Source organism: Neomonachus schauinslandi, chromosome 5 (assembly GCF_002201575.2).
Source record: "Neomonachus schauinslandi chromosome 5, ASM220157v2, whole genome shotgun sequence".
NCBI classification, from domain to species: Eukaryota; Metazoa; Chordata; class Mammalia; order Carnivora; family Phocidae; genus Neomonachus; species Neomonachus schauinslandi.
The window spans coordinates 118,037,747-118,061,139 of NC_058407.1; the positions used below are offsets into that span (position 1 = coordinate 118,037,747).

General features: G+C 44.2%; 1 protein-coding gene across 2 annotated transcripts in view; it reads left to right on the forward strand.

Annotated features, from left to right (window-relative positions):
- The first annotated feature begins 9,233 nt into the window (after positions 1 to 9,233).
- NEBL (nebulette) overlaps positions 9,234 to 23,393 on the forward strand; it is a 342,628-nt gene continuing 328,468 nt past the window's right edge. Inside the window, exons 1-2 of one of the 2 annotated variants that reach the window (XM_044915537.1) lie at positions 9,234 to 9,338; positions 10,617 to 10,711. In XM_044915537.1, coding sequence (XP_044771472.1) covers positions 9,270 to 9,338; positions 10,617 to 10,711 — 164 coding nt within the window. In that variant the 5' untranslated portion in view covers positions 9,234 to 9,269. The remainder of the gene's footprint in view (positions 9,339 to 10,616; positions 10,712 to 23,393) is intronic. The other variant, XM_044915536.1, reaches the window with a different exon arrangement.

Here is a 23,393-nt window from a genome sequence, read left to right on the forward strand (position 1 = left end):
CCATCAAATGCCTGCCTGGCCACAGCCTCTGTGGAAGGGTGGGTCCCTGTTCCTGTGATGCTGTGTCCCCTCCTTATTTCCTCTAGAGCTGCTTAGACCTGACATCAGGACCGTGAAGAAGTACCAACGACCCAGAGATCTGAAAAGATGAGCTGGGCTTATCAGCATGTTTTTCTGACCTGGAAAGAGGGAGAAAGAATGAGCCTCTTATTTATGGGAGGTGAAGTTGAAAAAGGTGCTAAGAGAGCACTTGGGGCCATGTGTGGTCACGGCCACAGCCAAATTTATAAGGAAGAAATTACAAGTAAGCAAGATCTGTGACTAAGGAAACCTGTCTATGGAGAAGCATGGGAGATAGACAAACGGGGGTGAGAATAAGCGAGTAGTGACAGAGAGAAGCAGCTGTGCGGAGATCAGCTGAATTACCTAATAACAGTGCCAGCACACTCAGGCTGCTGTAGCAGAAATACCGGAGCCTGGTAGACCAGAGAGTGTATAAACAACAGAAGTGTGTTTCTCACAATCCTGGAGAATGGGAAGTCTAAACCAAAGGCACTGGCAGATTCAGTGTCCAGTGAGGGCCTTCTTTCTGGTTCATAGATAGCATCTTCTTGCTGTGTCCTCACACGGTGGCAGGTGCAGGGGAGCTTCTGAGGTCTTTTTTTACAAGGGCACTACTTGCATTCACGAGGACTCTGCCCTCATGGCCCAATATTTTCCCTAAGGCCCCGCCTCCTAATGCCATCGCCTTGGGGGTGGTAGGATTTCAATATATGAATTTTGGGGGAGACCTAAACATTCAGACCACAGCAACAGGTCACTAAAATAAAGATTCTTAAATTGATTGTATTATCGATCTGATTTTTTTTTTTTTTTCTTCTCATGGCTTCACAAAGATGCCGTCATTTTTGGAGCTGGGTTGTTCAACTTTTCCCGGATTTCTGTATAAAGGGAACATTATTATCAGTCTTTATGTACTGAAGTGGCTCTGTTTCTTGTAGCTAGAGGCTAAAGGAAATGCTACCTTCATTTTGGGTAAGTTTTAGAGTTAATGTCTTTTTCCCCCCAAAATAGTTTTGATTTTGAGGTATATTCTAGCCCCTCCCTCTCCCACCTTTCTGTTAGGTCCACACAGAATTTTATTTTATTTTTTTTAAAGATTTTATTTATTTGTCAGAGAGAGAGAGCATAAGCAGGGGGAGTGGCAGGCAGAGGGAGAAGCAGGCTCCCTGCTGAGCAAGGAGCTCAATGAGGGACTTGATCCCAGGACTCTGGGATCATGACCTGAGCTGAAGGCAAACGCTTAACCATCTGGGCCACCCAGGCATCCCCACACAGAATTTTAATCAACCCAATCTAACCCTAGTTTTTTGTTTCTTTTTAAATACCTAAAACAACCCTTTTTTTTTACTGCTTCTAAACCATGTAATTTAATATTATTTTAAAAAATGATTAAATTTTTATTTGCTTTTGTGTATATTAAGAAGAAGATGATCCTTTAATCTGTCACTGAACATAATTGCAATTCTTGCCAAGCAGGTTAGAAATCTACTCTTTTTTTCAAGTTCAGAATTAATGCTAATGAATGAGTCAGAGCTTTGGTGTAAATAGCGTAAGAACTTACTACAAGGAATAAAAAACATGTGTCTTTATTTCTATTACTATTGTCCCCATTGGGCAAGAAGTACATTTTCCTTGATCTAGTTCTCAACTGACTGTAAGCCACGTTGAGGTAGTATGTTAGCTCCAGCTGCCATCACAGCATACCATGACTGGGCGGGGTAAACAGCAGAAATTTAGGGCGCCTGGGTGGCTCAGTCGGTTAAGTGTCTGCCTTCAGCTCAGGTCATGATCCCAGGGTCCTGGGATCGAGTCCTGCATTGGGCTCCCTGCTCAGCAAGGGAGCCTGCTTCTCCCTCTGCCTCTCTCTCTCTCTCTCTCTGTCTGTCTTCCATGAGTAAATTAAAAAAAAAAATCTTAAAAAAAAAACAGTAGAAATTTATTTCTCACAGTTCTGGAGTCTGGGAGTTTGACCTCAGGGTGCCAGTATGGTTGGGTTCTGGTGAAGGCAGACTTCCTGGCTTGCAGATGGCTGGCTGCTTGCTGTGTGCACACATATGGGGGTGGGAGAGAGAGGAAGGGAGCAAGTAGTTGGTCATTGAGAGGACGTGATTGCCTGTTGACCCATGAGCTAGACTAGGGCCACAGGAGCTCCTTAAACCCTCCCCTGTTCTTCATAAGTACATTTCCCACACCTTTCTTGTACTAGGAGCCACTTTAAGGATGTAGCCTCGAGACAGTGATATGTCATTCTCGACTGTATACGTGGCTGAACCCTGCTGAGGCCCTTCTGTAAACTCTTAAGATTCTGGCAGGAGGATGTGAAGATCTACTCACTTGCAGCTGTCCAAGATAAGCCCCACAGGTAAGTTCCCTTATTAAAATGGTCGTCGACAGTCTGAAGAGGTCTGCCTTTTTCTTCCATCTTTCCTCACCCTCCAGGTACGTGCGCCAGTTTCAAACTTCACCCTGGAAGCTCCCAAGGTTGTGAGTCAACACAAGCTCTCCGGTGCCTCTTCTTCTAGGGGCACTAATCCCATCAGGAGAGTCTCAATCTCACAACCTCATCTAAACCTAATTATCCTCCAAAGGTCCATCTCCAAATAGCATCACATTGGCAGTTAGGGCTTCAACATCTGAATTTTGTTCATAGCAGGTTATTAAAGGCAAATTATAATTTTTTTCCCCATGTGAGTATTTTCGGCAAAGTTTTTTTTTTTTTTTTTTTTTCCCAAGATTTCTCTCAGGCAGGGTTTTCGCCAAGGCTGCCGGGCACCGATGCAAGAACTGACCCGATGGGAGCCAGCGGGCCCGGCAGCTGCCATCCATTTTCCTCAGCCCTCCTTCTCCAGGAGCTGGGCCACTGTGCTCTCTGGCTGTCCGTCTGGGATCCCCAAGGCATTGGGCATCCTGTGAGCCCTGTCCTGGTGCCACTCCCCACTGCTGTCCTTGCTACCATAGCCTGCTCCCACCTCGGCTCACCACCCATGCCCCACAGTATTTTTTGATATTTTGTGAGTTTTATATAATGCAGGTTTTATTTTTATAGCTTGATATTTATCAAGTTTGACAGATGATTCATTCAGAAAGCAGTCTTGAGACACATGAAAAGGGTAATAATAACTATCACATACTTGTCCCCTCCTATCTGATTTGTATTAAAATAGAGCAGGGAGGTCAGGCTTATTTACTTATTTTTCTAGTTGTTCAATGATTAAGCACATATTTTACTAAGTTCTTACTGGATGCCAGACACCGTGTTCGGTGCTTTACATGAATTAATTTTTCTCTGTTAAAGTCATGTAGTGTGGGGTCCCATGATTTCTGATCTACGACATCTCTAAGTCCTGTCTTGGAGAGTAAAGTCCTTCCTCCTTCTGTGTCCTGTCTGCTGATAAGACTTCCTAGAGGGTTGCCCCAGAACGATCCAAGGACATGGTAAGGTGCTAAGTGAAGACAGTGGTGGTGGATATGGAGACAGATTCACAAATTCTTTTGGAGATAAAATTAATGGGATTGCGTAACTGGACAGAGTTGCTTAGGAAGAGAAGAAGGAGTTTGGGTTGATTTCCAGGGTCCTGGCTGCCGAGATGAGGCTGGTACTCGTCAAGTAGTTCTATAGAGGAGGAGAGGAAGATTCAGGGAGATTTGGAGAGAAATATGGTGACTTTGTGAACTGCCTGTAATATTTGTATGTACGTATGAAAAATAAAGTGGGGAAGCGAGGCAATTATCTGAAGACTGCAAGTAAAATAAGTTCTTTCATTAGGAGAGAAAGTGAAGGCTTACGCTTTTAAGCACTTTGCTCTGGGATCTCTCCCTTGGAGACAATGCTGATAAGAATCATAGCCAACTTGATCGCCAAGTGCTTCCTTTAGAAGCCCTGGAACTCACTGAGGTCCTAGCGACACAACAGAATTCACACACAGACGGTGTCTTAGTTTCCACTTGCAGCTGGAACAACACAAACTTACTGTTGTGTTTTTAACAACACCAATTTATCATCTTCCAGTTCTGCAGGTCCAAAGTCCTAAAATCAAGATGTTGGCCGGATTGTGTTCCCTCTGGAGGTTCTGGGCGAGAATTTGTTTCCTTGCATTTTCTGGCTTCTTAGAGACTGCCTACATTCTTTGCTTTGTGGCCCCTTCGGCCATTGTCCAGGCCAGCAGGGTAGAGTTGTCAAATCTCTCTATCTGTTCTCTGCTTCGTTGTTATTTTCTGACTCTGACCCTCTGACTCCTTCTTCTGAAGGACCCTTGAGATTGCATTGGCTCACTGGCATAACCTAGGGTCACCTCTATCTCGAGATCCTTACCTTAATCACATCTGCAAAGCCTCTTTTGCCATGGAAGGTGACAGAGTCATGGGTTCTGGGTCTGAATGTGAGGACTTCTTGGAAGACCACATTTTGCCACCACAAGGGTCTGTCTTGCCCAACATCCTAGGGTGTTTAGTCCCATGAGGACCAAAACAAGGTGCTTCTGCTCCCCCTGCCTTTTTTCCTCTCCTTTGCAAGTCCTTAAGGTGTTGGGTCAAACTTACATTAAGAGCTGATATATCTACAAACATTTTTGGTAAATTGGGGCTTTGGTGAGGTTTGTCTGATACGATGTCTCATTGATTAAGAAAGGTTTCATTATTATTTGAAGTTTGTTGTACTATATTGGGAGGGGGCATTGAAGTGATGTAATACTTTCAGCATGTGTGTAAGAGCAAAATAACTCCTAAAATGGGGAGAAGAAAGGGAAATCACCCTAAACCCTCCCCTTAGGGGGCCTTATATTCTTGGGAGAGGGGTGCCACCTAGTTCCTACTCCTTGTAGAAAGTGTAGTGACCACTTCCTCTACTAACAGTTCCTGACTTCCTAGCTGAATTAGAAGTTCCTCCTCTGTTCTTCCATGATGTCTGGGGCAGAGTGTTATTTTTGAGCATTTATCACCTTGTAATTCATTGCTTGTTTATCTGTCCCACTAGATTTTATTATGAGGAGAGATTATGCCTTATTCCCCATTGCATCCCCTTGTGCCTAAGACCTGCCTACCAATAATTGTGTATTGAATGGATGAATGAAAGGAATTGTTTCTAGAACAGCTTCTGAATCTTGAATTTCCCTTAATGTTTTTATCTTATATTTCTCATTGACTTGCAGGAATACTACAATGGTAAATGAGATAATTTCTATAAAGTGTGTTAAGATCGTTGGAGAAATGTTTCATTAGGCTAAGCCTCAGGCACAGCTATCAAACGAAGCTAAAATTTATTCTTTTTCTTTAGTTTTATTTATCAAAGTTGTTGGCCGGGAAATTTGCCTCCATGATGAATTTGAGCCAACTGGCAAAAATGTATACAATTTTACATAATGTCTTACAAACAGAAGGCACATAATAAAGCTTCGTATAATGAGAGAATGAATAGTTAATTAATTAATAAAAAAAGCTATGCCTTTTAGGGAAGTAAACAAACAAAATAAAACAAAACACATACTGAATCTCGTTTGTAAACCCATGAGTTCCTTGTTGTTGATGAAGTAGAAAGCATTTCTTCAGTTCTCATCCTTGGCTTATGAGTCAGCTTTTGCTGCAGTAACTATCAACCCTTGAAATTTCAATGGCTCAACAATTGTTTTTTTAGTCTCATGATGTGAGGGTTGTGGGCTTGCTGGGGCTCTGCTGGGCATGGCTGGGTTTACAGAACTCAGCTGGGCTCCACTGATTGGGTAGGTCTTTTCATTCTTGGACAAAGTCAATGAAGCAGCCACTCCCTGGGATATGCTCTTCTCATGGCTGGGCACCGGAGTTCAAGGAGTGGGAGAACAGAGGTAAACTATGCAGGTACCTTAAAGCTTCTGCTCCATTGGCCAAAGGAAGTCACATGGTCAAGTACAGAGTCCCTGCAGTGGAGAAGTACACTATGCCCACAAGAAATGTTGCCAGTTGTGAACGAATAACACAACCTATCACAATCTGTGCCCAAGGTAATGCTTGTCAAAGCCGCTATTTGGCTTTCCATAGTAGTAACTGCTCATGAAAGCTTTTATTTGAAGTTCAATTTATTTAATTTAAATAGCAAAGGTGATTATCCGGTATTCAACAGCTTCTATATAAATCGGCCCCACAGGTAAAAGTAAATAGATTTGGGGATTTTAGCTAAAGAAAAAATTGAATTTTATAAGTATTTAAATGTTTTCATGAGGGTCATGCTGGTCAGTCCTTCTTTGTATCTGCGGATGTCCAAGCCAGCAGAAAAGGATTTAATTAAAGTAGAGATATTGGAGTATAGTTACCAGAAGGAATGATTTCTTGACCAGTCAAGTGAAAAAGACTTGAAAGGGGCAAAAGGTCTCCCTAGTGGATAATTAAATCATTCATCTGCTTGAAGGAGGAAGGCTGGGCCAGATGACAGGTTTCTGCCAATTCTCTTGTTTATAGTACTTTGAATTTTGAAATAAAGAAGTCCTTTTAAGACAGATGGTATTAAAATTCCTCTTATATCAGTAAAATGACACTAAGAAACTTAGAAGCTGGTTTAATGCAGAAAATGAAAATAGTAAGAGAAAGAGATGTGAGAGGAAAATACAACTCTAAGCATTCACTTTTGAGAGAATAGAACATCATAGTTAATTCCAATTTTAACACATTCATTTGTTTTATTCATACTGTCTTTCAACAGACATTTAATTGGTACCTACTATGTGTCAGGCATTGTGATAGGTGCTGGTTGGCTAAGAAATTATATAATTCATAGTTAAAAGATCTGATAAATCAGCTATAAATGTCATGATCGCCATCAATCTTCCTCAGAACTTTTTGCATACCATTTAGAAAAGAGAATAGGATTTTAATTTTTTATAAATATATATTTTATATAAATATATATTATTTATATTTTATTTCTATGATTTATAGTCATGAAAATCTAAATGCTAAAAATTATTCCTTTCAGATGATCATATATGCCTTTCTTGGCCATTTCTTTTCTTTCTTTCTTTTTTTTATGGTCCTTTCTTCTCCCCTCAGCTTTTTTGAGGTATCATTGACAAATAAAATTGTAAGATATTTAAAGTGTACAGTATAATGATTTGATATACATATTCCTTGTGAAAGGGTTTACCCCCATTGAGTTAACACCTACATCTTCTTTCTTTCTTTCTTTCTTCCACATATAAGTGATACCATGCAGTATTTGTCTTTCACTGTCGGGCTTATTTCACTTAGCATAAAATCCTCCAGGTTTATCCAGGGTCTCAGGCATTTTTAAAGAGCACTGAGGTGTTTTAAAATGACAACTGATCCTCTCCGACAGCAAATTATTGTTTTATTTGCCTTTGAGGGGGATTTGTGAGCAGGGCAATGAGGGGTTCAAAGGCTCTTGTATTGGTGAATCTCTTTCAAGAAATTATTTCTTTTGAAAAGTCAAACAGCACAACATCATTAGGAATGAGATTTCATCAGCGCAACTGCCAAAGAGGCTCAGAAATCAATAGCTTTCTTTTTTTTCCATGAAAGGCTGCAGCTATGACTTTAAAAAAAATGACAGAAATATTTGTCACAGTAGTTGCTATGTGGCATTACTGAGTCTTAATCTGTGTGCTAGCAACGGAATGTGTTTGCTTATTTGTTATACCCAATCTATGATAATCCTAGTTGACACTTATGTAGTGTTTACCAAGAGGCAGGCGGATTGAAGCACTTCAGAACTGCTGACTCATTTAATCCTCACAGTAGGAGAGTAGGAGCTGTTTCTGTAGCGCTATGTTATCCCCATTTTGTAGATTAGAAAACTGAGGCATAGAGACGCTAAGTGGTTGCATAAAGTCACAGGACTAGTAAATGGCAGGCTTGGGCTTTGAACTCAGGTGTTGTAGCTCCATTTCGAGTCCAATAACCTGAGATCTTATTAAAACTTAAAACTGATTCCTATTCTGTTTGGTTTCATCCTACCCTCAGCCTTGAGCTTGATTTTCTGGACCTACGGGTTAGGACCATGAGTTTGTAATTGCTTCCCTTCCTGCAAGTGAAGAACTTTTCGTAGATTCTGTGGTGTTTAACTTTAAAAATATACATTGCACACACACACACACACACGCACAGCAAAATGAGTGATGACCGTTTATTAACCCAGAAAGGCTTGATAGGGGCCTAAAATGACCACTCGTTCCCCAAGTACAGATACAAAAAGTGCAGGGGTTGGGAGCCAGTGAGAGAAGCGGCTTCCCCCTCTAGGGTCTGACGACCTCACACAGGAGCGCGCGGCCCGCTTTTCTCCGAAGACGCCCCTGCGAGCCGGCGCGACACCACGCGCGGCGCCGCGGGGACGTGAGTCCCCTGGGTCCCTGCGGGTCTCGCGGCTCCAGGACCCGAGCGCGCCGCTGCGCGCGGCCGGGACAGCCTCGGCCTGGGGACCCGGCTCTGCGTGGGGCGTTGGTGCGCCGCCGCCCGCCGTGCTGGGGCTGGAGGAGCAGGGCGCGCTCAAGCCCACGTCCTCTGGGTACCAGGAACACCGGTCTGCGAGTGGGGGAATCCCGCTGGGGCAGAAGACAGAAGAGAAAGGGCAGGGAGTGCGCGGGTCTGAGCGCCGCCCCCCCCCCCCCCCCAGTTTCTCCCACCGCCAGCGCTTCCCTCCCCCGCCGCCGCCCACCTGGCCGCCCCCGGCTGCGGCTGCGGTACCAGGCTCGCTCCCAGGCCTCACAGTCGCAGCCCGCGGCTGTCTGCGGAGCTCTCCCGGTCTTGCCCCCCTCTTCACCCGCTGCGCCCTCCCTCCCCGGTGCCCGACGTGCTCGTTCCCTGCCATTTGGGTCCGGGCGCGCCGGTGGGTTTGGCCTGCGCGGCGGCGGCGGCAGCGAGGCGGGGGAGCGAGTGAGCGCGAGGGGCGGGAGCCAGTGTCTGTGTGAGTCACCCGTACCTGGAGTGCGAGCGACGCAGAGCGAGCGGCGCGGAGCCCGAGCCGGAGCCCGAGCCGGAGCCAGCGAGCGCGGTCGCCCGCCAGCGCCAGGCCCCGCCGCACACCCACCCGCGCCCCCGCAGCCCTTCCCGCGCATCGCGCGGCCCGCTCGCCAGGGGTCCGGCGCCGACTCCCGACCCCCGCGCCCGGCCGCCCGCAGCCCTCCCGCCTGCCCGGAGGCGGTGCGGGGCTCGCCGGGGGATGTCACAGCGGCTCCTCGGAGCCCCCAGCCGCTGCCGCACAGCCGCCGCCCCTGGGAACCGCGACAATGAACCCCCAATGCGCCCGCTGCGGGAAAGTCGTGTATCCCACGGAGAAAGTCAACTGCCTGGATAAGGTGAGCGAGGGGGCGCCGGGCCAGCCGGGACCTGCCGGGCGCCGGGCTGCACCTGCTCCGAGAAGTTTTGGCATCTGGGATGCAAGGAGAGGAATGGGTCTCTGTGTTTGTGTGTGTCTTAGCACAGGGTCAGGGCGCGCAAAGAAAAACGCCCGCAGGAGTATCAGGAGAGCACGCTTGGCGTTGGTGATGTTGGAACCGGCAAGGGTTTCGTCGGGGTGCGGAGGGCGAGGGTGCGGGGCTGCGCTGGCCTCGAGCTGCTGCGGAGGGCGCGCGGCGAAGCGCGGCCAGGGGTCGAAGAGCCCAGGCTGGACCCCTTCCCACCTGCACTCCTGCCCCTCACCGCCCCGCATCCCCGCCCCAAGGATCCGCCCGCACCCCACCTCACCGCCGCCCCAGCGCCTCCCGTGACGGCGGCGAGGTGGAGAGGCAAAGAATAATTAATATGTCGTGGGGCGGCCGCTGCGGCAGTGCTAAGAATAATCCCCGCCGGAGAGCCTGGCTCGGCGCGGCGGGCATGATCCGCGGGGGTTCATCCACCCGGTTGGGGAATTCCAGAGGAAGTGGCTTCGGGCCGGCCCCTGCAGCCCTGCTCCCTGCCCTTCCCGGGCGCGGATGGAGTGGACCAGCCTGCGAGAACGACCCCGGCGCTCTCCCGAGTGACTGGTAATTGAAACCAGCCGGAGGCGGTCCCTGTGAAATGTGCGTGTGGTGATAGAAACGCCTCACGAGAGCGCACCGTCACCCCGCCAGGCATCCGGGGTTGAGTCCACCGTCCCCACAATTTAGTAGAAGCTGGACCGGGGGCGGGGGGCAGGGGCACTTACACAGCCCCCCTCCTGCTCCTTCGGCTTGCCTGACTTTCGGTGGACCCATGTTTGTGGAGACGCTGCGAACACCGTGTTTAGGCACTTTGAACCGGATTCATCTTCCTTTGGAAGCCACTACACAGGTCCCATTCCTCCATTAGCCAGTTCAGGATTCCGTTCTGGCTGCTCGTAGAAGTGCGGTGTGGATAGAGCTTTGGCAGTTCTTCCGTCAGAGTCTGTACTTGTGGTGGGGATTCATTTAAAACTCAATTTTCATAGCCGCCTGCCTTATTTACTTAAGTGGAAGTAGGCAAACACATCTACTGTTACCTACAATCATTTTGTTGTAGTATTTTCAAATAAGGGTGGGGACGGCCTTGCGCTAAAAATATCCCCTCTCTGTACCCATCCTGGAGAGCGCTGGCATTGTACTAAACTTTTAAATATTTATTATTATTATTTTTTTCAGTATTGGCATAAAGGATGTTTCCATTGTGAGGTCTGTAAGATGGCTCTCAACATGAACAACTACAAAGGCTATGAAAAGAAGCCCTATTGTAATGCGTAAGTATTGTCAACATAGCATGCCCGGTGTGGCTCGGCATCAGAACATGAAAGCAAGTGGATCTGCCTGTTCTGGAGAACTGACTCACTGTGTCACGCAGGTGGGGCGGTGGCCAGTGACTTGTTTCTGCCACAGACTCTGGGGCCAGGTACTTTGTTGGAGGACTCATGCATGGCATGTGCGTCTTTCTTAATGGGGAGGGTAATTTGTGTGTGTCTTCAGCCAGGTCCGTTTTGAGGTTCACAGTGTTGCAGAGTTGGGAACATTTGTTAGAAGCTGCAGAACTACACCCTGAGAACGTGTGGGCTCTGAAGTGCATGTCAGCTTTCCATTTTAATCATATGATGTTGCCATATTGCAATTTTACATCTGAACCTAGTTGCTAGGGAAAGGAGTCTCTAGCTTCATCTCAGCCGAGACCACTCCAGAGATCCTAGAGCTTACACGGGGAACTAAAGAACGGAGACATAGGTATTTCTGGCTGGTTAATAGTAGGTCTGTTGGTGGGGATTAAAGAAGGTAACCTTTTTTTGGCAGGCTTTTCTGCAGGCATGCTTTTAGCCTATACCGCTAGCAATTAGCTAGCATTTATACAGTGCTTACCATGTGCTAGGCCCTATTCTCAGCACTGTATGCATACTGACTCATTTCATCTTTACAGACTTAGGAAGGGGCTCAGATCACCCCTCTAATCTAGAGATGGGTAAACATTGGCCATTGGTTCCAAATGTCTCCTTTGCTGCCCTGGGGCATATGTCTCTCCACTTCTTGAACATTCTCCCACCCCAGAGTGTTTTCAGCTGTGGGCTCTTGGCCTTGATTGTTGAGCTCCCTTCTTCCCCGTTCCCCTGTGGGGGCCTCTCCAGCCTGGAGGTGGCAGAGGATCCCCAGCCTTCTGGCTGGAATATTGCCAGAGATTTCATTCTCTCTAGAGTTTTTGAAGTAGGTTCGTTCAGGTCTTCCGGAGATGGAGGGCCATGGTTAATTGACACTTCGCTCACGGGACTGTGTTTTCATACATAGTAAGTTTTTGATAAACAAATGTAGTGTGCTCATACCTCTCTGGTGAAGAACTTTTTTTTTTTTTTTTTAAATCCCTTTGTGTTTCTGTTGGTTCTAGCTTAGTGCTTATGGATAGACTAGAAACTTTTCAAGAAATCAGAAAATGGGGACACTGAACAGAATTCAGGACTTTTTTGGATAAGTGAAGTTCACAGATATTGCCCAAACTCATCGATGTTTTCAACCCTCCTATACCATGCCTTTCATCAGGATAACATGAAGCAAAAATGAGATTTCAGTGTCATGGTCTCCTGCTTCTCTTAAAGAGAGGTATGAGGGACTGGTTAAACATCAAAGGCAGTCAGCAGTACCTAGATGGGAAAGGGTCTCCTACAACCCATAAACGAGATAATTGTTCTTTAGTTTAAAGGAAAGTGAGCCATTTTTCCGTAACTACTCCAGCCCGTGGCCTGATTCGATTAGGCTTTCTGGGCCACACAGCCTGGAGTTTAACCTGGTGATAACAATGCCTTTGGGTGGCCCTGGTAGGCCTGGAGGAATTGGGAGGAGAAGAGGAAAGACAGGAGAGAAAGAAATTGAGGAGAGAACAATTACATTTAATATGATATGATGGAACATATATATATATTTGTTATGTGTGTGTGTATACATATACACGTACACACACACATATATGCACCTATAGATAGATAAAGAATTGAATTAAGGAGAAAAGAAATGATAAAAATAAAAGGCCAGAAAAAAAGAGATACAAGTGAAGGAGAGTGTGTTTGGTTGCTTTGGGCCACTTGACAATTCAGTGTTTACTGCTTAGTTTTAGTTCAGTCCAATTAAAAAAGAATATCAGATTCTGCAGCAAGTCATCAATGGCTGGTTTGCACTCTGACTTAATAGTGAACTAGTGCCCAGAACAGTTGAGATTGGGACCCCAAAACAAAAAACCTCTAACTGTAGGTGGGAAACATCCTGCTTTGTTGTTTCATAGACTGAGTCTCATTTTAAATACTTTGGTATGTCTAAATCAAATGCTTACAGATTTTTCTCTCTAAACTTTCTTATATAATGCATGTACCTTGGTATTAGGTTTAAGGGGAATTTTGGGGATAGCATCTCAGATTTCTTGCTTAGTATGAAACCCGGTGTTTCACCTTGTTGAGCAGACTAACAGGGGAAGACAGAAATCTAGCTTTAGTGGGTGAATGATTTGAATTGATGGTGTCAATTTGTTTAATTTAGCTTTAAGTTCATGTCACAGCTTGATATGCTGTCTCCAGAAACAGAGCCTGGCAAAGTTGCAGGTTCTGTCTGCTGTGAAGGTTCCAGGCTGGAAGGCCCCTGTTCTCAACCCTTATTTTTCCAAGGGCATAGGTTGCCATATAAACTCACTGGGCAGCCGTGGATTACCCTCTGGGGATTCTGATGCCTCCGCTCTTATTCAGGTGCTGTTCCCTGTGGTCTTGGCCAGAAGGGTTGCCATAATTTCTCTGGGTCATTGGTGGAAAATTGATTCTCTGAAGCATACTGTTACTAGAAAATGAAACATTCTATGTCCATGCAGTATTTTATCTGTACCCAGTTTGGCTCAAGAGTCAATATATGTCCATGTTTAAATGAAAATGACTATTCTTACCCCCTCAACTTGTTATCGTGAAAAAGTGGTTGAAAGAACAATACAACGAACATCTGTATATCTTCCACTGAAATTCCACCATCATTAACATTTTGCCACATTTGCTTCATATTTCTATTTAGGTATATTTATGAACATATTTATTATTGTCAGACCATTTGTCAGTTTCACGCATCAAGTTGGTTTCATATGTTGATATTTCCTCCCTGAAAACTACATCATCCACATACTAAGAATAAGGATATTTTCTTAAAGAGTCATAAAGCCATTGTCACACCTAGGAAAATTAACCAAAATTTCGTAATATCTAAAATCCTATTTTCACATTTCCCCCATTGTCCTAAGAATGTCTTTTATAGCTGCTTTTTTTCTTTTTAAACCAGATCCAATTAAGGTTCAAACTTTACTTTTAGTTGTGAAAAAAGACAGCTTTTTTTAGTTATTGGAGATTAGAATTCTTTAATTTCATTTCTGTTGATTTACATCATCTGTCAGAGTTTTCATGAGGAGAACTTATGTAGCATTTCTTGTGAAAAAGACCTTTAAAATAAATATCAAGAATATGCTTAATAGTTTGAAAGCATAAGCAGACATTTAAGCTTATTTTAAGAAAACATAAAAGCTTTTTATTTTAATTGATACCTGGGGGCATTTTTTTTAATGGGATGAAGTAGTGAGTATTTGCTTTGCTTTAAATACGTTGCTTATTTATATTCTCATGTGTTTAGAGAAGAAACAAGTTTTCTGTTTGATTTCATGCAAAGGAAAACACGTATAAAATATAATTTACATAATATTTAAAATTCGATCTTTTGATAGAATGATCAAAGTGTATTACACACTACATGTAAGATGGGCATAATACACATTAAGCTCCTAATGCAGTAGTGCACACTATTAAAATATTTAAAAACAAACTGGTCTACTTGAATACATGCCATGTTTTCATAGCCTTTATGTTTCGTAAGTAGGTTTCAGGCAGTGGATTCTTTAGCACATTCAGGATTTTTTTTCATCATGTAACTTGCAAAGAAAAGAGGACGAGGCAATATTTTTATTGCTAAGAGATGTTGAGAAAATAACAGTACATGATTAGACAAAAAACACACCTCATATTTGTATGTGAATATATATGCCAAGTTAAACTACCCAACAAACCACCCAAAGCATATAAACCCCAAGGCCATTTGACAAATAAATTATTTAACTTATCATGTGTGAAAGTCAAAATTGCACTTATTATATGTTTGTAAAAAATACATAATTTCTTCAGATTTTCTGAGAAATATTATAGCTTAGAAATAATAAGAGAAATAATAATAAGGCGGGCCAATTAATATACTGGCACCAAAAGTCTAGTTATTTTAGGTCAGGGGAGGCCCCAGTTAATGATGCAATAGTTTTAAGCAGGACCTTGTCAATAATTTCCCCAAGTCATTACTTTTGCGGAAATTTTTGGGGCGCTGAGAATTTGTCCTGATCTGCCCACATTTGATATACCTTGTATCTGTGTCAAATGTATCTTTAAATATGGGGCTGAAAGAACACAAATACCTGTGCTCAATGTGTTTAACTGTCTTTCCAAGTAAGATTCCCTCTCAGCAAATAGTTTCACTTAACATCATTTTGGGAGATGTTTAAAAACAAAACAGTAGGAGCTGTGCGTCGTGTTTACTTTTGCTCTGCCTGTGTTAGCATTCATCTTGTGAATATTTATTGCCCATCTACAGCCTGGGAGATGCTGAGCTAGGTACTGCTCAGTCTGAGCCGCCCAGAACGGTCAGTGCTGGTCAGCCAGCCTGTCTTGAGGCTGATTATCTGGACCAATGCTCCACTAGCTCTCACGTACCATTTCTCTGCTGGTCAGTCCTTGTTAGTGCCTTTACTAAAGGGTGCTCTGAGGACATGGAAGGAAATTGAATTTAAACCCGAGAGTTTTTCCACCAATATATTTCCCTTATCTCTGTTTAGACCTCTCAAACCCAGTTCTATAACCCTCCAAGGGCTTGAGTTATCTCAAGGGGACTTATGAAATTCTTGCTATTAAGTTAGCTTTAATTACTTAAGAACTTTTCACGGAAGGCGCTGTTGTGTAATTGGAGTTTCGAAGCAAGACAGAACTGTATTTGAATCCTGGCTCCATCATGTTCTGCTGAGCAAGTCCCTTGATCTTTAAGCTTCAGTTTCTTATCTGGACAATGGGAATGGTAACGCTCACTCTTACAGGGCTATATGGGACTAAGGAGACAGTGCACGTCAAGATTCCGGCAGTTTCTGGCATATAGCAGACCTCCAGTAAACAATAGTGCTTTTATTTCCTCAGTGGGACTTTTTTGAGGGATGAAGGAGGAAAAAGAGGGTAGAGGGAGAAGAGGAAGTACTTCAAAGAAATAATAGTTATTCCTATTAAAATGTTTCTACCAATGTTTTTCACACTGTGGGTTGCCACCCATTAGAGGGTTGTATCCAGAACTGAAAGAAAGAGAGAGAGAGAGAGAGAAAAAGAGGGACTATCAGAGAGCATCTGCGTAGTGAAATGAGTATTGTTTTCGCAAACATTTTTTTTCCAGTTGTGTGTGTACAGCGTGTACTGGATCATGACGTAAAAAATATTTTTACTGGAAGTGGTGGTCAAAAAAGTTTGAGACACGCTAGTTTAGTTTCATATTCTTTTTTTTTTTAAAGATTTTATTTGAGAGAGAGAATGAGAGAGAGAGAGAGAGAGAGCACATGAGAGGGGGGAGGGTCAGAGGGAGAAGCAGACTCCCTGCTGAGCAGGGAGCCCGATGCGGGACTCGATCCAGGGACTCCAGGATCATGACCTGAGCTGAAGGCAGTCGCTTAACCAACTGAGCCACCCAGGCGCCCTAGTTTCATATTCTTAATGTCCCACATGTCAGAGAGAACTGAAAGTCACCGGTGAGGACCATGCTGTGTGCACTGAGTTCATGAATTCAGATAACCATTGCTTTCCCACTCTCGGGGTCAACCACCTCCTATCCCATACCGAACAGCCTTCAGGAATCTGTTCAGCCGTCAGAACCACCACCATCCCATGAAGGCACCATGTGCTTATTTCTCTGCCTGTACCCTCTTTTAGCTTGGGGTGGCTCTGAGGACATCTGTCTTGCTCAATCTGCATCCCCAGAGCCTGGCACTTAGCACTCAATAAAGATTAGCTGCATCAGTGAGTGTGAAGGTCGTGCTGCATCAGTGTCGTTCTGCCTTCCCCCCTCAGATCGGGACGCCACCCAGCCTACTTTCTCTTGGGCAGGCAGACAGAGGTTGGGCAACGTGAGAAGCTGGCTTGAGGGTAGGCTTTGAGGAACCTGAATGGTGTCGTGGTGGTCAGGTTTCACAGAGTCTGAATACCAAGGGCTGCAGTCTCCCCACTGAGGCTCGCCATTGCCAAGACATAATGAACATGGTAGGATTTCCCTTCACCGCTTACAGGCTCGGTTTCCAAACCTGGTATTGTTCTAGAAGATTCCTTACTGATGTTCATTTATTTTCTTCTGGGTTTAATTATAATCTGTGAAATAAGATAATAATTTCTACCTAACAAGAACTTTATAGAAATTAAATGGGGGAAATATTTGTCAGCCTTAACACATCAGATGACACCTATTAGGTACGAAAATGTTAGTCCCCTCCCTGAATTATAATAAATAGAATATTGTCTCATATTTCCCCTTAAAGAGAGGGAGAAGTGTCACATTGTTAAAAGTAACAGTTTCTATGGAAGGATATTGTGGTTTGTGGGAGTTCTAGTTAGCATCAATTATAATATGCCTGACTTTTTAGTGCCATACTATATAGAAAAAAATTCAACCTCTCGCTCCTTGACATAGACTTGATGTGGGAGGATGATAGGGGTTTTTTGCTTTTTGTTGTATTTTTGTTAAAATTGGATGATTGAAAGTGAGGGATGGAGACATTTTATTTGAACCAACAAAAAGGTTCCAGTGTTTATTCAAACTAATCGGATTCTCAGTTACCTTACTGAACCATTGATGGTATCTCATGAATTTTAGTATCTTTTGAAATCATTCTAGAAGACCATATCTCACATTAGGTACTGAGTTGTGTCACATTTAAAAGTATTTGAGAAAGGGGCGCTTGGGTGGTGCAGTCGGTTAAGCGTCCACCTCTTGGTTTTGGCTCAGGTCATGATCTCAGGGTCGTGAGATTGAGCCCCGGGTTAGCTCCGAGAGAGTCGCTTAAGATTCTCTCTCCCTCTCTCTCTGCACCCCCCCTCACCCACTCTCTCTCTCTCTGAAATAAATAAATCTTTAAAAAAGAGTATTTGTGAAAGGCGCCTTCAATGTGTAGTCTCTTTCTGATGATGTATTTATTATGGAATGATGTCAGATAAGAAAAGATTTGGAGATTTGGAAGCACAGCAAATATCTCCTATATCACGGTGAAATGCAAGGTTAATGCAAGATATAGTTGTGTGTGCTTAAACGGATATTGATTATGTGTCAGGGGCCTGTGTAAGGGTGCATTTCGGTATGTCTTCTTTAAACGTTTGCAGAGGAGTGCTTTACAAAGGAAGAGTGGTTCCTGGGGATGTGAGGAGTGAGAGAGAAGCAGATGTACCCCCAGAAGACACCCTCCTTCTCCAGAGCCCGAGACCCCTTCACGCTCCCCCTCCAGAGGAACGGAAAGCTGAATTTCTTTTCCTTTCTGTTTCTGTTCTCCTGTAGTTAGTGTTACTAGGAAGCCCTAGGCTTTTAGCAGTGTGAGAAGTGGGATCTAGAGTAATATTTATGAGCTGAGTGCCCAGAACATTTCACAGGCTTAGTAAAAGCATTAATATTGATTCTGAAGTTCTGCTAGTGAATAAAACATTCTGCAGCTTTTCTTGTCGAACCCAGATACGGGGGCACGGGCAGAACCAGAAAACAGGAAGTTGTGAGAAGGACCAGGTTTGAATGGCAAGGACTGTTTATTCCAGCACTGGAAACCCATTATTAATTTTATCTATAGTCATCTGTGCATTTTTCTTTGTGGCGTCCTTGAGGGAGTTACTTTGTGTTCAACTTCTGTTTACTTTTCCACACTCTGTTGACTCATTCCCGTTGAATCCTAGGAGGAGCTAGAAGAAAACTGGCTCGATGTGTGTATTTTTGAATAGCATCAGATCGATAGGTAGACTGGTGGTCTGCTATACTTCTGCTTCAGCTCAGCAGTCTAAAAAGCCATTTAGACAAAAATCTTTGATTTGATTCCCCTGATGCTCATTATCCATCAAAGGCAGGTGCAAGTCAACTGCAGAGAGCTTGGGGAGAGCCGAGGGCCAGAGATCTGGGATGTGGACTTAGATGGTTGCCCACCAGTATTGAATTTGGGCTTTCAATGTGACTTCATTACCCATTAATTGATCAAGAACGTGAACTTGACCAACTCAGGCAATGTCCAACTACACTCAAGAACAGTGTAGTAAGCTCACACATCAGTATACAAAGACATGTCGGATGCAGACTTATTTTTGATAGTATGTTCGGATGTCTGTATCATCCTCTCCTGGCTACTCTTGCAACCATCCACCTATTCGCTGGAGCCTTAAGGATCTCTGTCGTCTTCCACACCTCCCTCCCCCTCATCCCATCCCTGTATTCATTCCCTCTGTTCTTGCCCGTGCTTGGGCTCTCTTATCATATTTGGCCAGTGATCTGACCACTGTCACCTAACTGGTCTCCCTGTTCCAGTCTTTCTCTTTTTGAAGGCTTTTCCTGCCACCATACTTAACTTTTGAAACCATGGCTCTGGTGACTTTACTTCCTTACACAGACACCTCTGATGGTTCCCCACTGCCTACAGAAGACAAGATTGGGGGCTTTTCACCACCTACCTTCCCCTGCCCTCCTCCTCTCCAGTCACACTGGGCTGCTTGCCTAATGCCTTCATCAAGTGTCTTCAGCGAAGTCTCAGTGTCCTCATCTGTAAAATGGGTATAGTAATAAACTAGGATTAAGATGTCATTGGAATATCAAAATAATAAGTTGAGCACAGTTTCAGGCACGCAGTAAGGAGTTAATAAAAGATATGATTTTCATTGTTATGAAACTTGACACATGATCTGACCCTTTACTCACGCTGTTTTTATGCCTTCCTGCCCTCCCCTCTTTTAAAGTTACTGTCATCTTTAAGGTACACAGCCTTGACAGCCTTTGTGAAGCCATTGTGAACCTCTCAATCACTGGACTCTCTTTGTGTGTTCATTGTAATTAAAAAAAAAGATTTTATTTATTTATTTGTTATTTGGGGGGAGGGGCTGAGGGGGAAGGAGAGGGAAAGTGAGAGAATCTCAAGCCAACTTTTCGCTGAGTGCGGAGCCCCACACGGGGCTTGATCTCACAACCCTGAGATCATGACCTGATCTGAAATCAAGAGTCAGACCCTCAACCGAATGAGGTATCCATGTGCCCCTCATTGTAGTTTTTATACCTCAATTATATCACTTATCAAAAGGCCTGCCTTGTACTAAAGTTGTATCTGTCTCCCCATTGGAGGCCGTTTCCTGCTGAGAGTGGATCACGGAAGTTCACAGCTTGGGTTGGAGGTGGATTGGGGGTTGGGGAGGTCACGTCAGCTTCAAGAGCTTGACTTCTTAAAGGTATTATTTCTGGCATGTGTTTAAGGAATTGAGAATGGGTGTTGCAATGCTGCAGTGTAGTTCTGCCAGTAACCACCCAGAATTAGTGTCAGCTGCACGAGTTAAGGGTGTGGTCCCCAAGAAGACAGATAGCAGCTGCAAGCTCAGAAGTCCCCAGGCCACCCATGCTCTGGCCAACTGGCTACAAATTTGGGGCTCCTACAGTTAGGTAGAATGACTCAAAGAACTCAGAAAAGTGCTGTACTTAAGATTATTGTTTTATCATAAAGGATACAAATCTGGACCAGCCAAATGAGCATACACATTGGGCGAGGTGAGGGAGGGTCCTAGACATGGAGTTTTCTTGCCCTTGCCCTGTGGAATCAGGATGTGTCTCCTGGTGGACACATTGATGTGTTCACCATTTAAGAATCTCCACTGAGCTTTGGTGTCCAGCGTTTTTACTGAGGTTTCATTGCACAGACCTGATGATTTATTGGCCATGTGTGATTATTCAATCTCTAGCCCCCCTCCCCTCCCTGGAGGAGGTCCATTGATATTGCCCGACTCAAAGCCCCAACCCTCTAATCACATGATTTCTGAAGTGGCCAGTCCCATCCTAAGCCAACTTCTTAGCCTAACTCACTAATGGATCAGGGGACTAATGAATAACAAAGATATTTCCAATCACTTGGGAAATTCCAACTATTTAGAGTATGTCCCAGGAAGCGGGGTGGGGGGGGCGGGGCGGGGGACAAATGCTGGTCAAAATCTTTATTATACAACAACAGGTGTGCTTCTCAGTGTCCTGATCAGATATGCTGTTTGAACTGTTGACACAGTGTTGCTCTCTTACATCATGAACCTTCCTGTCCCATTATGACAAGAATGATGATCTAAAACCCACCATATCTATTTAGTCAATCAATAGAAGTTGGGTAAGATTTGTAAACTGTTTGCTGACTGCATAAAGGAGGCCGGTAGGAAGGACTCCTGATATTGCTCTCTAGATTCGGTTTTCATCAATAAGCAAGGCTTCCCAATAACAAGATTACATTTTGGAGAGCAGGATTGTCCCAGTTGCCTTAGTATACTTCAGCACCGACTGTGTGCTCAGTAAATGTCCTTCGGTAGAGCATGTTGCCCAGCTAGCTTTGTTGGGAAGGCGGTGAGGCCCTCTGGCTGGCTGAGCAATACAGCGCAACCACAGGCATCCCTCGCCGACAGACCTGACTCAACAAGAGGGGATAGACTTCTTGCCACGAGGATCCCCATGGTGATCCCAGCTGGAGCTAGCCATGCTTGGACTGATAATATACATGAACAGCAGATACCACTAGAGAGTTTAGGTGAAATATTGAAATTTATTGCTAGATTATTGGTCACTGACACGCAACTGAACAAAAGATGACAGGAATAATGTCTACAGAGGTACTTTGTAAGAATCACGTTGTGACAACTATGTTTTTCAAAGGCTTGGAAGTGGACCCTGTGTTTAGACCATGTGCCTGTTCATTTGCATATCCATATATATTTTTTTTTTCCTGGAAATAAGTATGACTTACTTACTTGCTGAGACAAAATGTAATCAGGGATGAATGCTTTAATCCCTGATAAATGACGTTTTTACCTTCCCTTATGGAAGAATTTAATTTTCTTTGGTGACTTTAGTCAGTGCTCTGTCCTTTCTCTAAGATTTCCAGAACTTCAAATGCAACTCGTCAAGATCTGGGCTTCTTCCCCCGTCCCTCTACCCCATGCCAGCTCTCTTTCTTTCTCTCTCTTTCTCTCTGTTTAAAGTCTTTTCTGTTGCCACTGACGTAGTTCTCTGATTTTCTTAACATTAAGTGAAATTCTATTTAAAAATTTCTAGATGCTTAACGCACATAATAATTAAGGGTTATTCCTGTCAGGAATAGAAACACCATATTAGTACAGTTCTTCCTCAGAGGCTGCTAAAGAAGGAAAATCCTGTTTAGAGGGTTTGCCTCTGTGTTTTTTTTTTTTTTTAAATGGCAGTTATGTAATGCCAGGTTTAATTGGCCAGGAGTCAAGAAGCTGGTTTATTTGTGCATCTCTTGTGTCCTATGTACCTGAGGGGTGAGTGGTCAGTGAAAGCATCTGTAATTTGTTTATGGGAGCTGTTGCCCAAGAAGTGTCCTGTGTAATGGCAGTTTGACAGATGTTGAAAGAAAAGCATATTGGTTTTTCTTTATACAGTGATGGGTGTATAACAGACACTGAATAAACACATGTGGGTTGGCTTTAAAAGCACATTTATTGTGAATGGGAGCAGACCTTCATTTGACAGAAAGCCTCCTAACGGGCATCCTTCTCTGGTGGGTCAGGAGAGATTGCTACTTGGGATTTAAAAATTAATTCCCTAGCAGGAGAAAAACAGGTGGAAACACAAAAGAAGTACATGAATGGGGGAAGGATCAAGTCATCCTCGGAAGGGACCGACAGAGGAGTGCCCATGACCTCACCCATCCGTGCCAACGCAGAGACACGAAGGGAGGTTCACGAGATCCAGCGATGTCAGCAGTGTGTGTGTGTGGGAGAGGCTGATAATGAAATTCTGGCAGTGGGGAGGCTTGCTCTGCTAAAAAAGAAACATGTCTAATAGGTGGATCCATGTATAGAAAGAAAGAATCTTGAAGATGGAAAAATGATGGAGAACATGGGGGTGAGATGAAATGAAGGAGAAAAGGAAGTGGCACCTCTGCGGGCAGATGGGAGGATACAACTGAAGCTTTCTGCACATGTTTACACTTTGGCACAGAGGCAGATACAGTGGGGAAGGGAGGCTTTCATGAGACAGCTGCTGAAAGTTGAAAAGAGAGTATCGGTTGATTTTTTTTTTTTTCTTTGCTTTGCTTTTGTTTACAGTTTCACTGTTTTCAAGCTGCTTTGGACTTGATGTGGAAAATAAGGAAGGACTGGTTGGTGATGTAGCAGTTGTGAGGACTTTGGAATGGGTGGTCTCTGTTGCCTTGGAGTGAAGGGAGGAGTTGCTGGTACACCACATGGCCGACTTTAGGAAAGCCTGGTGACCGTGTGTGAGGAGCAAGAGGGGCCGAGTGTGTGCAGGGAGCCCTAGCTCGTGAGAAACTCTGTGAGGCAGGAGCCAATGTACCTGCTGACCACAACGGTCCTTGGCTCGCTCTTGGCCTTTATATGATTTACGGAGGAAAGGAAAGAAGGAAGGAAAAAAAAGGTGGCTCAGTGCGGCAGAAGACTTTGAGAAATAAAATTCTGATTGAAAATGTGTTATTTCTGTGAGTGAGGAAAGGGGAATGTTTCTTAAAACAGGAATTCAACCCCAAACCAAAAAGCCATGTAGGGCATCTCCTGGGGGCTTTCTGAGCTCTGATTACTACAACACACCTTTTAAAAGATGGAAAACTGAGCATTCCAGAATGCATAC